Genomic DNA, 16536 nt, shown 5'->3' on the forward strand with positions numbered 1-16536 from the left:
GAAGCTGAGGCATGAAAATCCCTTGAATTTGGGAGGTGGAGGCTGCAGTGAGCCAAGATCATACCATTGCACTCCCGCCTGGGAGACAGAACAAGACTCTGGCTTAAAACAAAACATTTAAATATTTTAAGCACTTATTGATGGCACTTGAGTTCTGGTCATACATGTCTGACTCACAATTATTTAAAAATCAAACATTAGCCTGGGTGCAGGGGCACATACCTGTGGTGTCAGGTACTCAACAGGCTGAGGTGGGAGGATTGCTTGAGTCCAGGATTTTGAGGCCAGCCTGGGCAATATAGCAAGAGCCTGTCTCTTAAAAAGAGGTCAAAACATTAAAACTTCCCTTCGATTTCTTCTAGTACCTTTATTTTTAAATTTTTTATATTTAAATATTTGATTCTTTGGATTATCCTGACATAAGGTGTGAAGTATGGACCTAATGCCAAATGTTGAATTATCCATCTTTCTACTACTGATTTAAAAGGTCATCTTTTTCATAAACTAAATTCCTGCATATATTAACATTTGGAGGCAGGCAGTGAGCTGATCAAAAAGAATGAAAGCAAACCCCTGGAGGAAGAAGAGAGTGGGAGAAACATACTGGGGAGCTGTGGAACCTTTCCTTTTCACTTTAGCTGACCTAATGAATACATGCACAACTGTTGTAACGTTTGCCTTGTAGAGCTACTGAAGGATTCTTAACCACCAACCACATAGAAATGAAGTAAGAGAAAAGCCTTTTTAATATGAAAACTATGTATTTGGGCACAAAAATGCAATATACAGTAAGAAACCATATTCTATCAAATATGACATTTTGTAATCTAAGAACACACAAAATTTTGTTATTAAGAAATGCCAAGAGGAAAAAGAACTCTGTAAAGTCCTATTCGATTTACTTTGCTAGGGAAAAGGATGTTTATTTGGCTCATGTCACAGTTCCATCATGTCTACTCTTCTTGTAAGTTCAGCTTCAATGCTATCCTATAGGAAGAAAGACATACCATAAATAACGACATAAAACAGATGTTCTAACTTTTATTTAATGTTATTTAAAATAAGGGAAGCAAAAAAGGAAACATTAAAACAAAAAATTTTAAAAATACCATTATGAATATCTAATACGCTTTTAGACATTCCCTTGCTTTTACATCTCCCTTCTCTTCCCCTGCAAAAGCACTCAGACTCCTAAGTGATTCTAAGAAACATGTGAAGGGAAGAGAAAAAAAACCTTTAGAGAGAGAAATCTGTAATGACACATGAATAAATTTTTCTGGCCTTTGCTACTAAAACAATATGCTTCCACAATGTCACTCACATCACCTCTTTTCTGCTTTTTTTTTTTTTTTTTTTTTGAGACGCAGTGTCACTGTTACCCAGGCTGGAGTGCAGTGGGACGATCTCGGCTCACTCTGCAACCACTGCCTCCTGGGTTCAAGCAATTCTCTGCCTCAGCCTCCTGAGTAGCTGAGATTACAGGCGCCCAACACTACGCCTGGCTAATTTTTTTTGTATTTTTAGTAGAGATGGGGTTTCACTATCTTGGCCTGGTTGGTCTTCAACTCTTGACCTTGTGATCCACCCACCTTGGCCTCCCAAAGTGCTGGGATTACAGGTGTGAGCCACTGCGCCCGGCTTCTTTTCCATTTTCATTGCCACTGTCCTCTTTACTTCTTCTCTGGCCTAAATAGGCAAATTGGTTTCTGCAATTTTCTTTCTCCCTCCCCCAATCAACCCTAAACACTGGCTACAGAATAATCTTCCTAATGCACTAACCTGATCAAAAAGCATAGCTTTGGCCAGGCTTGGTGGCTCATGCCTATAATGCTAGCACTTTGGAAGGCCAAAGCCGGTGGATCACTTGAGGTCAGGAGTTGGAGACCAGCCTGGCCAACATGGTGAAACCCCGTCTCTACTAAAAATACAGAAATTTGGCCGAGTGTGGTGGCTCACTCCTGTAATCCCACCACTTTGGGAGGCCAAGGTGGGTGGATCACCTGAGGTCAAGAGTTCGAGACCAGCCTAGCCGATGTGGCGAAACCCCCTCTCTACTAAAAATATAAAAATTAGCCAGGCGTGGTGGCAGGTGCCTGTAGTTCCAGCTATTCGGGAGGCTGAGACAAGAGAATCATTTGAACCTGGGAGGTGGAGGTTGCAGTGATCTGAGATCATTCCATTGCACTCCAGCCTGGGCAACAGAGCAAGACTCCATTAAAAAAATAAATAAATAAATAAAAATATAAAAATTAGCTGGGCATGGTGGTATGCACCTGTAATCCCAGCTACTTGGGAGGCTGAGGCATGAGAATTGCTTGAATCTGTGAAACGGAGGTTGCAGTGAGCTAACACCATTGCACTCTAGTCTAGAAGACAGAGCAAGACTCTTTCTCAAAAAAAAATAAAAAGCATAGCTTTGATATTTCTCTTGAGTTTAAAAAACAAGGAAACACACAGCAGCTTTCCATGGTCTCTACATCCTCTAAGTTCAACACTCTTTATATATTAAGGCCCTCTACATCATAAACCAATGAACTTTTTCCAACTCCATCTTACATTTCATGCTTCTAAGCAGCTGGAACTTATCACTTGCTACAGCTTGAATAAGTCCTCCATTTTTCAGCTTATATGACTTTGCAAATTCTTTTTGCCTAGAATATTCTGTATGTCCCAATATATCCCCCTTTTTCCACTAGGGAAATCTACACAAAATTTTAAAAGGCTAAAATACTACTATGTGGTTTTTTTTTGTTGTTTTTGAGATGAAGTCTTGCTCTGTCCCCCAGGCTGAGTGCAGTGGCGTGATCTCGGTTCACTGCAACCTCCACCTCCCAGGTTCGAGCGATTCTCCTGCCTCAGCCTCCCGAGTAGCTGGGATTACAGGCACACATCACCACACCCAGCTTATTTCTGTATTTTTAGTAGAGACAGGGTTTCCCCATATTGGCCAGGCTGGTCTTGAACTCCTGACCTCTGGTGATCCGCCCGCCTCAGCCTCCCAAAGTGCTGAGATTACAGGTGTGAGCCACCGTGCCCAGTTACTATATGTTTTTTAATGGAAAAAATATATACACACGTACACAACCAAAAAAGCATTAAAAGCTGCAGGAGAATGATACACAGTAACTTTAGGACTGCAGTTTACTGCTGAGGAGAAAGGAAAGAAGGATGAAGAGGACTTGAGCTATATTAGCATTTATTTTCTTTTTTAAAAAATCTGAAAAAATTACAGGAACTACTTACTAATTCACGCTTTGCTTCTTCAATTTTCACTCGAGCAAGAGATGGATTCTTTAAAAAAAAAAATAAAACAAGGAAAGGTCATATTGCCTCAATTCAGACTCAAGGAGAAAAATAATGCCACAATCCTTTTCAAAAGGCAAAAAGCCTCCCAGAGGGAAGACCCAATGTACATATAACACTGAAATTGACCACTGACTTTAAACCCTTAAAAACCGATACATTATTTTCTTTCTTTCTTTTTTTTTTTTGAGAGGGAGTCTCACTCTGTTGCCCAGGCTGGAGTGCAATGGCACAATCTCGGCTCACTGCAGCCTCTGCCTCCCGGGTTCAAGAAATTTTCCTGCCTCAGCCTCCTCAGTAGCTGGGATTATAGATTCCCACCACCATGCCCAGCTAATTTTTGTATTTTTAGTAGAGACGGGGTTTCACCGTGCTGGTCAGGCTGGTCTCGAACTCCTGACCTCAGGTGATCAGCCTGCCTCAGCCTCCAAAAGTGCTGGGATTACAGGCGTGAGCCAGCACGCCTGGCTTAAACACACTATTTTCATGGTCATATAGTACCCTTAGGGAAGGTTGGAGGAAACAATTTTTTTTTAATACACGAAAAGTATTACCGGCATTAAGTCTAAATAGGATTCCAATTTTTTCTTCAAAGGTATAGTCTGTTGCTTTAATCTTGCCAGTTTCTGGGGGTAAAAGAACATAGTCACAGAGTAACAGAAACATTCACAATGCAACTAATACTGCCCATTTCTGAAATAAAACACAACAAAGCATTTACATTAGTATGTTTTAAATAATGTTATCAAATAAAGAGCTTCTAAGATAAATAGATAAACTCACTCCAAATGGAAACAGCACCTGTTAGATGCTTAAAATAGGAAAGTGATATTCTTATTTAATTATTATTTTTTGAAACGGAATCTCTCTGTGTTGCCCAGGCTGGAGTGCAGTGGTACAACCACGGCTTACGGTAGCCTCAAACTCCTGGGCTCAAGCAACCTTCCCGCCTCAGCCTCCCAGGTAGCTGGGAACACAGGCATGCACCACCATGCCTGGCTAATTTTTTTTTTTTTGAGATGGAGTCTCGCTATCGCCCAGGCTGGAGTGAGGTGGCGCAATCTCGGCTCACTGCAACCTCCGCCTCCTGGGTTCAAGCAATTCTCCTGCCTCAGCCTCCCAAGTAGCTAGGACTACAGGCATGTGCCACCACCCCAGCTAATTTTTTGTATTTTTAGTAGAGATGGGGTTTCACCGTGTTAGCCAGGATGGTCTCGTTCTCCTGACCTTATGATCCACACACCTCGGCCTCCCAAAATGCTAAGATTATAGGCGTGAGCCACCGTGCCCAGCTCTTTTTTTTTTTTGAGATGGAGTCTTGCTCTGTCACCCAGGCTGGAGTGCAGTGGCACGATCTCAGGTCACGGCAACCTCTGCCTCCCGGGTTCAAGCGATTCTCCTTTCTCTTGTCTCAGCCTCCTGAGTACCTGGGATTACAGGCATGTCCCACCACACACAGCTAATTTTAGTATTTTTAGTAGAGACAAGGTTTTGCCATTTTGGCCAGGCTGGTCTCAAACTCCCAACCTTATGTTATTCGCCTGCCTTGGCCTCCCAAAGTGCTGGGATTACAGGAATGAGCCACCGCGCCTGGCCTAGTTTTTTTAAACTTTTTGTAGAGCTAGAGTCTTGATTTGTTGCCCAGGCTGGTCTCAAACTCTTGGGCTTAAGTAATCTTCCTGCCTCTGCCTCCCAAAGTACTGGGATTAGAGGTGTGAGCCACCATGCATGGTCTTTACTCCCATTTATTAACAATAGGATTGAAGTATGCTGTCTAAGAATACAAAAGAATGTGATTAAGAGGAATCAAAACCTAAAGGAGGCTGGGTGTGGTGGCTCACACTTCTAACCCCAGCACTTTGGGAGGCCAAGGTGGGAGGATCACTTGAGCCAAGGAATTTGAGACCAGTTTGGGCAACATAGCAAGACCCCCATCTCTATTTATTAAAACAAGGGAAAAAAATGTAAAGGAAGAACTAGAGTCCCAAATACATATTTATGAATTGTCAACATTAGATTCCAAGAACGAAGTATGAAAAATGTTAAGAATAATAAAACAAAACAAAACCCGCTATTTCTCTCTCTTCCCACCAAAACAGGCAAAACCTTTATATAACCTAAAATCCCAGAATTGCATTTGGTAACTACAGGAGTTTGGAGACCTGCATTTTACTGTCTACTGAAAGAGAAGAAAGGGGAGCACCTAGATGATTAGCTTATGGTCCTTTAATAAATCTGTCTAATAAATACATCCATAATACATAAGTGACTCCAGCAGAGTTTCTAACTTATAATAAAAAGGAAACCATGGAAATGTGAGGGCATATACAGCTAAACATGGAATAAAAGATATAAATACCAGTGAATATAGAGTACAATGGTAAAGGAAAAGAAATCAGGTCCACAGTGAATAAAAGCCAAATAAAAATAAACAAATGAAAAAGCAGATCGTGGAGTGAAATTTTAAAGAAAGTTAAATTAAGTTAAAATAAGCTCACCTCCGATAGTGCTACTAGGGACTGATGAGACAGAGAAGCATCCATGCCTCTGGCTGAAAGTTGCTCCTACAATTACCAAAAAAAGGAGTTCAGTTAAAAAATTATTTCAAAAGTGACCACCATCAAATATTTTTAACATATAACACAGTAAAGAGGAGCTACAAAGTATAAATGAAAAACTGTACATGTATCTAAGCATTTGCACCTTACATGTGAATCCTTTCCACACTCATGCATTTGTGACAAGATGGGTACAGTGTGTAAGGCCTGAGTTTCAGAGCCTGGATGCCTGAGTTTGAATCTAGATCTGCTTACAATGCTGGCTACGTAATCTTAGGCAAGTTACCAACTTCTCCGTAGTCCTCTCATCTGTAAAAAGGGAATAATAATGCCTAGCTGTGAGGGTGATGGTAAAAAATAAGGATGAAGAGAGCTAACTATATTCAGTCCTTCATACAAACCTCTGCAGCCTTGATTCCAAATCTGAATTCCTCTGACTTTGCTTTTAGAAAGTCCATGTTCTGATGTCGATTATCAACTTTGGCCCTTTCTATAGACTGATGCAACTCTGCTTTCTTGACATCCCTTTAAAAAGCAAAATTAAAAACATTTTCTTCTTCTCCTCAGTAAAAGTATTGTACAATAGAAACTCTACTACTTTTGGATTCAATGCTGGCTTGGCCAAGAGTTGGTAACCAGGTCATCTTTCCCTCCATGTTGCACTCTGGGCTTTTTTTTTTTTTTTTAGGAGATGAGGTCTTGGTCTGTCACCCATGCTTGAATGCAGTGGTGTGATCACTGCAGCCTCAAGCTCCTTGGCTCAAGTGATCCTCCCACCTCAGTCTCCCATATAGCTAGGGCTACAGACACATGCCACTACACCTGGCTAATTTTTAAAATTTTTGTAGATGGCCAGCCACAGTGGCTTACATCTATAATCCCAGCACTTTGGGAGACCAAGGTGGGCAGATCACCTGGGGTCAGGAGTTCAAGACCAGCCTGGCCAACATGGTGAAACCCTGTTTCTACTAAAAATACAAAAATTAGCCAGACATGGTGGCATGCACCTATAATCCTGGCTACTGGGGAGGCTGAGGCAGGAAAATCACTTGAACCTGGGAGATGGAGGTTGCAATGAGCTGAGATTGTACCACTGCACTCCAGCTTGGACGGTAGAGTAATGCTCCATCTCAAATTTAAAAAAATAATAAAATAAATAATTTTTTTGTAGAGACAGTCTCACTATGCTGCCCAGGTTTACAACAATTTTACAATTAATGTAAGCCAATTATTCTTTTTTTTTTTTTTTTTTTGAGACGGAGTCTCGCTCTGTCACCCAGGCTGGAGTGCAGTGGCCGGATCTCAGCTCACTGCAAGCTCCACCTCCCGGGTTCACGCCATTCTCCTGCCTCAGCCTCCCGAGTAGCTGGGACTACAGGCGCCCACCACCTCGCCTGGCTAAGTTTTTGTATTTTTAGTAGAGACGGGGTTTCACTGTGTTACCCAGGATGGTCTCGATCTCCTGACCTCGTGATCCGCCCGTCTCGGCCTCCCAAAGTGCTGGGATTACAGGCTTGAGCCACCGCGCCCGGTCGCCAATTATTCTTGAAGAAAGTAAATCAGCCATTCAAAAAAAAAATTGGTGCTCACTTCGGCAGCTCATATATTAAAATTAGAACAATACAGAGAAAATTAGAATGGCCTCTGCACAAGGAAGATGTGCAAATTTGTGAAGCGTTCCATATTTTGTTTTGTGGCTTATCTAGAAATAATATGGAAAATATTGCTGTTATTTTTGGCAAAGAAAGTCAATTTTGTATAGTTTATTTCAACCTAAATAAACTGAAAGCCTGTAATATTTTGCTGTTCAGGAGATCGAGACCATTGGCAACACAGAAAGTCTCTACTAAAAATTTTGTGTATCCCAGCTACTTTGGCGCGATTTCAATCCTGCACTCCAGCCCGGGCTACAATAAAAAAAAAAAAAAAAAAAAAAAAAAAAATAAACTGTGAATTTTGTTTAAATAATAATAATAATAATTTAACATATCCTGAAGTCAATTTGAAATAGGAGGTCCTAAAAACCTCTTTACTGAATGTGACATGAAGTTCGAGACCAGCCTGGCCAACATGGTGAAACCCCATCTCCGCTAAAGATACAAAAAAATTAGCTGGGTGTGGTGGCAGGTGCCTGTAATCCCAGCTACTTGAAAGGCTGAGGCAGGAGAAACACTTGAACCTGGAAAGCAGAGGTTGCAGTGAGCTGAGATCACGCCACTGCACTCTAGCCTGGGTGACAAGAGAGAAACTCTGTCTCAGAAACACAAATTAAACAAATAAATAAATAAAGATAAATGTGACAACACAGTGCCTTGCACATATGTAGTCAATATTTGTTGAATAAATTTACATACCGCCAAATTACTTGTGCATATGTACACATACCCCTGATCTATAGGCCCTGATCTCTGGGGCAAAAAGGACCTGAAAAAGGCCTAAAGCATCATAAGAGGGATACCACAGCTATAGCAAGAATGCACAACAAAACATAATGTGACTTTAAGTTGTATGGTAGTTTACAAGTATAAAAAAAATCACGTAGAGTTTGAAAATTCTTTTTTTTTTTTTTTTTTTTTGAGACAGAGTCTCGCTCTGTCACCCAGGCTGGAGTGCAGTGGCCGGATCTCAGCTCACTACAAGCTCTGCCTCCCAGGTTCACGCCATTCTCCTGCCTCAGCCTCCCAAATAGCTGGGACTACAGGCGCCCGCCACCTCGCCCGGCTAGTTTTTTGTATTTTTAGTAGAGACGGGGTTTCACTGTGTTAGCCAGGCTGGTCTCGATCTCCTGACCTCGTGATCCGCCCGTCTCGGCCTCCCAAAGTGCTGGGATTATAGGCTTGAGCCACCGTGCCCGGCCGAGTTTGAAAATTCTAAAACCCACATTATTTGTTTTTTAAAAAAAGGCAAGAGGCTGGGCGTGGTGGCTCATGCATATAATCCCAGCATTTTGGGAAACCAAGGCAGGTGGACCACTTGAGGTCAGCAGTTCGAGACCAGCCTGGCCAATATGGCGAACCCTGTCTCTACTAAAAACACAAAAATCAGCTGGGTGTGGTGGTGCACACCTGTGCTCCCAGCTACTGGGGAGGCTGAGGCAGAAGAATCGCTTGAACCTGGGAAGTGGAGGCTGCAGTGAGCCAAGACTGCAACATTGCACCACTCCAGCTCGGATGTTGCAGCGAGACTCCATCTCAAAAAAAAAAAAAAAAAAGAAAAGAAAAAAGAAAAGAAAAAAAACAAGGTAAGAAATTGTATGAATAAAAGCTGAAAAAGTCAGGCTGGGCGCAGTGGCTCACGCCTATAATCCCAGCACTTTGGGAGGCCGAGGTGGGTGGATCACCTGAGGTCGGGAGTTCGAGACCAGCCTGACCCACATGGAGAAACCCCGTCTCTACTAAAAATACAAAATTAGCTGGGCGTGATGGCTCATGCCTGTAATCCCAGCTATTTAGGAGGCTGAGGCAGAAGAATCGCTTGAACCCGGGAGGTGGAGGTTGCGGTGAGCTGAGATCGCACCATTGTACTCCAGCCTGGGTGACAGAGCGAGACTCCGTCTCAAAAAAAAAAAAAAAAAAGCTGAAAAAGTCATATCCAACGATCTCCAGCTTCACTAATCATTCTACTTAAAAAAGTGTTTCATGGACCCTATTTCCTAATGTTTTTAAAATCATACCTACTGCCAAAACTAAATTTGACAATGTCCTATTACTCCCTTATTTATAAATTGTCACCATTTAGAACTCAGTTACTTACTCTTGTAGACATTTTTCTAATACTAACGTTGCAGTTAGATTTTTTTCAAGTTTTTCCAGTTCAATCTTGATTTCTTCACTTTTTGATTTGGTACGAAAGAGATTAGAGGTCAAATCATTCACTGCAGGGATAAAACTAAAAGAAGAATCTGGTCATATACATGGGCTTAATGGGCAATCATTATAATTACTCCTTATTGCTAAAAATGACTTTACTGCTATGTAGATTTTTATATAACCATGCTGTTCATACCTTTATGTGTTTTTTTACACACTGTTCCCGTTGCCTGGAATGCCCTTCTTCATTTGGCAAAGTTCCATTTGTTCCTTCAAAACTCAGATGAGCATCACTGTCATCCTGGCATTAACTACCTCCTTCTCTGTGCTACCCAGCTGTACCTTATACATACTTTTACTGTTACAGCTGTCACACTATGTTATAGTTACATTTCCATCTCCCTTATTTGACTGTAAGCAGAGACTGTTCTTGAAGGCAGTTACTATCGTATTCATCTTGCTTCCCCAGTGTTATACCAGAGCTATAGTAAGAAGGCACAAAACATAATGTGACTTTAAGTTGTATGATAGTATGTAAGTATCAGAAAAAGTTTAAAAAATTCTAAAACACACTGTATTTGTAAAAAAAAAAAAAAAAAAAGGGCAAGAAATTATATGATTCATCCTTGCTTCCCCAATGCTTATGCAATTAACATACAACTGGTATTTGTTATCTGCTGAACTTACTTAATTCAAGTCTAGATTTCTGCTGCCATACAGTAGGCATGTTCTTATACCTAAAACACTACTCTTTGAGTTTATATATAAATTGCCTTTAAGTTGACAGGTAAACTGTTCTGCTGCGTTGTTCTTTGATTATAGGTTATATTAATATTCATAGTCCTAAAGGGCAGTGGCTCACGCCTGTAATCTCAGCACTTTGGGAGGCAGAGGTGGGTAGATCACAAGGTCAGGAGTTTGAGACCAGCCTGGCCAGCATGGTGAAACCCTGTCTCTACTAAAAATACAAAAAAATTAGCCGGGCATGGTGGCAAGCGCCTGTAATCCCAGGTATTCGGGAGGCTGAGGTAGGAGAATCGCTGTACCCCGGGAGGCGGAGGTTGTAGTGAGCCCAGATTACGCCACTGCACTCCAGCCTGGGCAACAGAACGAGACTCTGTCTCAAAAACAAAAACAAAAACAAAAACAAAATATTAGTAGTCCTAGCTAAGATATGGCCAAAAGTGATAGTCATATGAACTTTATAAGACTGGTTTTGAATCTCAGCTCTGCCATTTAGTAGCTCGGAGAAATGATTTAACCCACACCTCCTGACCCTCAGTTTCCTCTAAAGGTTGTTGGAAGAATCATGTTATTATATAAGTAAAATGCCTGTCAAAAAGAATGAAAATTCCTTACCTACTCAACAAAAAGGTAGACATAACCAAAATTTACTATGCTCAACCAAATCATTTAGCATACTATCTTTCTTCTTATACACAGGAAACAATGTGATAGTAACTCCTTTCCAAATATACATGAGAACCACCCTTCATAAACCTAATCCTGGAAGAAGAAAACACTAAAAATTAACCAATACCAAGTTTATCCAAATTAATTATACTTACTGGCAAAGACATGAAGTAACTAAATTCAGTGCTTTGTATTTACTGCCAATTTTTCATATAGAATTATGCTGAGAACAAAAAGTCTTTAAGACCTTATAGCAGATATGATTGCGGAAATTAAAACCGAAGCAAGAATTACCTAGCTAGTGAGGTATCCTTTGTTTCAAGGGCCACTGAACTGTCAACCAAAGCATTCAGATACCTGGAACCAGTGCTAGAGAGGTTGGCAGGGGAAAAATTCACACTCTCCATGAGAAGGTCTTGAAGATACTTGGCTAAAAACATGAAAGAGTTCCATGGTGACTGTTTGCTTTTTAAAACATTTTTAACAGCTTTATCAAGACATACTTCACATACCATATAAGCCACCCACCTAAGGTATGTAATTCAGTGGCTTTTAGTGTATTCAGAGTTGTATCCCCATCGGTACAACCTATTCTTAAAAACATTTTCATCACTCCAAAAAGAAATTCTACAACCCTTAGTCATCACTTTATTTCTTTTTTCTTTTTTTTTTCTTTTTGAAATGGAGTCTCGCTGTCACCCAGGCTGGAGTGCAGTGGTGCAATCTCAGCTCACTGCCATCTCCGTCTCCTGGGTTCAAGTGATTCTCCTGCCTCAGCCTCCTGAGTAGCTGGGATTACAGGTGCCCACCACCACGCCCAGCTAATGTTTTTTGTATTTTTAGTAGAGACAGGGTTTCACTGTGTTGGCCAGGCTGGTCTTGAACTCCTGACCTTGTGATCTGCCCACCTCAGCCTCCCAAAGTGCTTGGATTAGAAGCGTGAGCCACCGCCCCTGGCTTATTTTTTTCTTATAGAGACCAGATCTTGCTAGGTTGCCCAGGCTGACCTCAGGTGATCCACCAGCCTTAGCCTCCCAAAGTGCTAGGATTACAGGTGTGAGCCACCATGCCCAGCTCTGTTTAGTCATCACTTTCTAATCTCCCAACCCATGAAACCCTAGCAACCACTTCCTGTCTTTACTCATTTGCCTATTTGGGACATTTCATATGAATGGCATCATAAGATGTGTGGTCCTCTGTGACTAGTTTCTCTCACAATAGTTTCAAGGTTCATTCATGCCACAGCATGTACCAGTACTTCATTCCTTTTTATTGCTGAATAATATTCCATTATACGGACATATCACATTTTATTTATCCACTTAACCACTGATGGACATTTGGGTTGTTTCCACATTTTGGCTATTATAAATGCTGCTAAAAACACTCATTCAGTACGTGTCAGGTTTTGATATGAACACATGTTTTCATTTCTCTTGGGTATAAATGGAATTGCTGGTCATATGTTTACTCTATGTTTAAACATTTTAGGAACAGTCAGATTGTTTTCCAAAGTGGTTGGATGATTTTATATTCCCACTAGAAGTGATGAAGGCTCCAATTTTCCACATCTTCTCCAACAGTTGTAATATCTGTCTTTTTGATTATAGCCATCCTAGTGAGTGTGAAGTAGCACTGTGGTATTTGCTTATTTTCTTGAGACAGGGTCTCCCTGTCATCCAGGATGGAGAACAGTGGCACGATCTCAGATGATCCTCCCACCTCGGCCTCCCAGGTAGCTGTGGACCACTATACCTGGCTAATTTTTGTATTTTTTTGTAGAGATGGTGTTTTGCCATGTTGCCCAGGCTGGTCTTGAACTCCTGGACTCAAGCGATCTGCCTGCCTTGGCCTCCCAAAGTGCTGGGATTACTGGCGTGAGCCACTGTTCCCAGCCTAGCACTGTGGTTTTGATTTGAATTTCTCTGATGACTAATGATGCTGGGCTTTGTGACCATTTGTGTATCCTCATAGGAGAAATGTCTATGTATACCCCTTGCCCATTTTAAAATTGGGTTGTCTTTTTATTATTGAGGTTTTCTTTGTTGTTGTTTTTGAGACAGGGTCTCGCTCTGTCACCCAGGCTGGAGTACAGTGGCACAATCTCTGCTCACTGCAACCTCCACTTCCTGGGCTCAAGTGATCCTCCCACCTCAGCCTCCCAAGTAGCTGAGACTACAGGTGTCCACCACCATGCCTGGTTAATTTTGGTGATTTTTTTAGAGCTGTGGTTTCGCCATGTTGCCTAGGCTGACCTCAAACTCCTGGGCTTAAGCAGTCTGTCCGCCTCAGCCTCCCAAAGTGGTGGGATTACATGTGTGAGCCACTGTGCCCAGCCTTTATTATTGAGTTGTAAGAGTTCTTTACATGTTGTAGATACAAGTCCCATATCAGATATATTTATAAATATTTTCTCCCATTCTGAGGACTGTCTCTTTTCATTTTTTTTTTTTTTTTTTTTTAAGACAGTCTTGCTCTGTTGCTCAGGCTGGAGTACAGTGGCACGACCTTGGCTCACTGCAACCTCTGCCTCCCAGGTTCAAGTGATTCTCATGCCTCAGCCTCCCAAATAGATGAGATTACAGGTGCATGCCACCATACCCAGCTAATTTTTGTATTTTTAGTAGAGACAGAGCTTCACCATGTTGGCCAGGCTGGTCTTGAACTCGAGACTCAGGTGATCCACCTGCCTCAGCCTCCCAAAGTGCTGAGATTATAGGTGTGAGCCATGACGCCCGGCCTGTCTTCATATTCTTGATGGTGTCCTTTGAGAACAAAAGTTTTACATTTTGACGATGTCTAATTTAAGTACTTTTTCTTTTGTTGCTTGTGCTTTTGGTATCATATCCAAGAAACCAATGCCAAATCCAAGGTTACAAGGGTATATACCTTTGTTGCCTTCTATGCATTTTAGGTTTAGTTCTTATATTTTCTAGGCTTTTTTTTTTTTTTGAGGCAGGGTCTCACTCTATCACCCAAGCTGGAGTGCAGTGGCACGATATTGGCTCATTGCAACCTCTGCTTCCTGGGCTCAAGCAATCCTCCCACCTCAGCCTCCCAAGTAGCTGGGACTACAGGCACATGCCACCATGCCTGGCTAATTTTTGCATTTTTAGTAGAGACGGGGTTTCGCTCCGTTGGCCAAGCTGGTCTCAAACTCCTAACCTCAGGTGACCCACCCACCTCGGCCTCCCAAAGTGCTGGGATTACACCGCACCTGGCCTTTTTAGGCTTTTTATTCATTTTGAGATAATTCTTCTATTTCGTGTGAGTTCGAGTCCAACTTCATTCTTGAGCATGTGGATATCCAGTTGTCCCTTTTGTTGAAAACGCTATTGTTTCCTCGGTTGAATTGTCTTGTTACACCTTTGTCAAAAATCAGTTGATCAGGAGATCAACTTATAGCATAGTAGTGCAGGAGTTGGGCTGACCTGCTCTTCAGTGAAACTGGTGAAAATTACAAGAAAGAAAACAAACCCAACCATTTAAAGCCTCTAAAAATGGTCCTAAGGGTAAACAGCAAATGAAGAAACAACTATTCAATAAAATCTATACAAAACTCAGTAAGGACACTGAGAATTTGTGGTATTTGAACCAAGACTCCTCCCTCCGCCCTTTCAGCTCACTGAGGCGGAGACTCCACTCCAGACTGCTACAGTCAACACAGGGTTTCTTTGCTCCCAGCTCCCAGCTAGAAGGCTTTCTTCCTGGGAGAAGCAAGATTTTAGTGTTTTTTATCCTGCCACTAGCTATCTGCTACTGCATCCAAGTCCCAAGGGGATGTGGTCGAGAGGTGTCTGCCCAGCCACTGCTCTTGGAATGGAAGCTCCTGGAGTAAGGCAAGCTGAGAATACTGGAGTCCCAGTGGCCCTTGCTCCGGCTAGTGAGGTGGTGGTTCCACACCAGGAGAGGCAAGCCAAGAAGACCTAAGGCTGCCGCACTCCCTCTCTACCAAGCAGTTCCTATAGCTGGCATATCACTCAGTGAGAAACTTGACATTTTCCCTACCCAGCCCCAACTCCAACTCTAGAGGCTGGGCTCAGAGATTTTGCCTCGGGGGAAAAGCAAGTCACAAAACAGATGGCTCCCCATCTCTTCCCAAAGGAACTGACTACATTTGCAACAGAGCTTGGAGAGGTTCAAGCCTAACGGCAATCTCAAAAAGAGTAGAAGTTGTGGTCAAAGGAATTGGGAGCAGAATCAAGACACAGGCGAAACTGCAGGGCAGTTAGTTTGCAGGGGAGAACCAGTGAGTACGACATCTAGGAGGAGCCATCCAGAAGATAAAACAAATATCTAACTGACCTCAGAAACTATTCCTCCAAGGGAGCTAGAATTTGATTGGAATTGCTTGTAGAGCAGTTTATGCCCAGGGCCTTGTTGAAAACAACAGCTGTCAATTAGTGGAATTTTACAGTTAGGTGTGCTCAGTGAAAGAGAGGAAGTCAGCTTGACCCAAACACTGTCAACTCAGAGTGAGCTTGGGGATACTCAAGTATGTGTCTCCCTGAGGAGCAACTTCAGGAGTTTAACACTGTAGGGGATAAACAGACTTCACTAAAATAGTCCAGCCAGCAGACAGCTAAGCAAATAACAATAACAGGAGGAAGTAAGATGAGTACCCAGCAAGGATACAATATGTTGTCTGAAATGTCCAGTTTCCAAGAACAACAACAACAACAAAAAAGAGGAACGTGGCCGGGCGCGGTGGCTCACGCCTGTAATCCCAGCACTTTGGGAGGCCGAGGCAGGTGGATCACAAGGTCAGGAGATCAAGACCATCCTGGCTAACACAGTGAAACCCTATCTCTACTAAAAATACAAAAAATTAGCTGGGCATGGTGGCGGGCGCCTGTAGTCCCAGCTACTCAAGAGGCTGAGGCAGGAGAATGGTGTGAACCCGGGAGGCGGAGCTTACAGTGAGCCCAGATCGCGCCACTGCACTCCAGCCTGGGCAACAGAGTGAGACTCCGTCTCAAAAAACAAACAAACAAACAAGGAATGCAAAGAACAAGAAAGGAACTGTAATGGAAAAAAGCAAGCAACAGAAGCTGCCTGTGAGAATGACCAGACGTTGGCTTTATGAGGAAAAACTTCAAATATCCATAATAAGCGTGTTCACAGAATTAAAGGAAACCAATTAAAGAAGGAACATGAGGTAAGATGAAAATGTTGCATCAAATAAAGAATATCAATGAAGAGAAAGAAATTGTAAGAACTAAATGAGAATTCTAGAGTGAAATAACTGAACTGAAAAATTCATTAGAGAGAATTAACGCTAGATTTGCAGTGGCAGAAGAAAGAATAAGTGAACTTGAAAATAGATCAAAAGATATTGTCGGCTGGGCATGGTGGCTCACGCCTCTAATCCCAGCACTTTGGGAGGCTGAGACAGGCAGATCACTCAAGGTCAGGAGTTTTCGACCAGGCTGGGCAACACGGTGAAACCCCAT

General features: G+C 42.2%; 2 protein-coding genes and 1 non-coding gene across 3 annotated transcripts in view; 2 read left to right on the top strand and 1 right to left on the bottom strand.

Annotated features, from left to right (window-relative positions):
- Positions 1–16536, top strand: part of ATP5F1A (ATP synthase F1 subunit alpha) — a 541488-nt gene that overhangs the window by 497691 nt on the left and 27261 nt on the right. The window lies entirely within an intron of this gene.
- Positions 729–16536, bottom strand: part of HAUS1 (HAUS augmin like complex subunit 1) — a 983957-nt gene continuing 968149 nt past the window's right edge. The window contains exons 4-10 of the mRNA XM_050767980.1: positions 11378–11513; positions 9615–9749; positions 6263–6386; positions 5802–5867; positions 3858–3929; positions 3244–3291; positions 729–987 (exon numbers count right to left, since the gene is read on the bottom strand). Coding sequence (XP_050623937.1) covers positions 937–987; positions 3244–3291; positions 3858–3929; positions 5802–5867; positions 6263–6386; positions 9615–9749; positions 11378–11513 — 632 coding nt within the window. The 3' untranslated portion in view covers positions 729–936. The remainder of the gene's footprint in view (positions 988–3243; positions 3292–3857; positions 3930–5801; positions 5868–6262; positions 6387–9614; positions 9750–11377; positions 11514–16536) is intronic.
- On the top strand, positions 7444–7550 carry LOC126941640 (U6 spliceosomal RNA). Its single transcript, XR_007721407.1, has one exon. It is a non-coding gene; the product is annotated as a U6 spliceosomal RNA (small nuclear RNA).

This window comes from Macaca thibetana, chromosome 18, assembly GCF_024542745.1.
Source record: "Macaca thibetana thibetana isolate TM-01 chromosome 18, ASM2454274v1, whole genome shotgun sequence".
NCBI lineage: Eukaryota > Metazoa > Chordata > Mammalia > Primates > Cercopithecidae > Macaca > Macaca thibetana.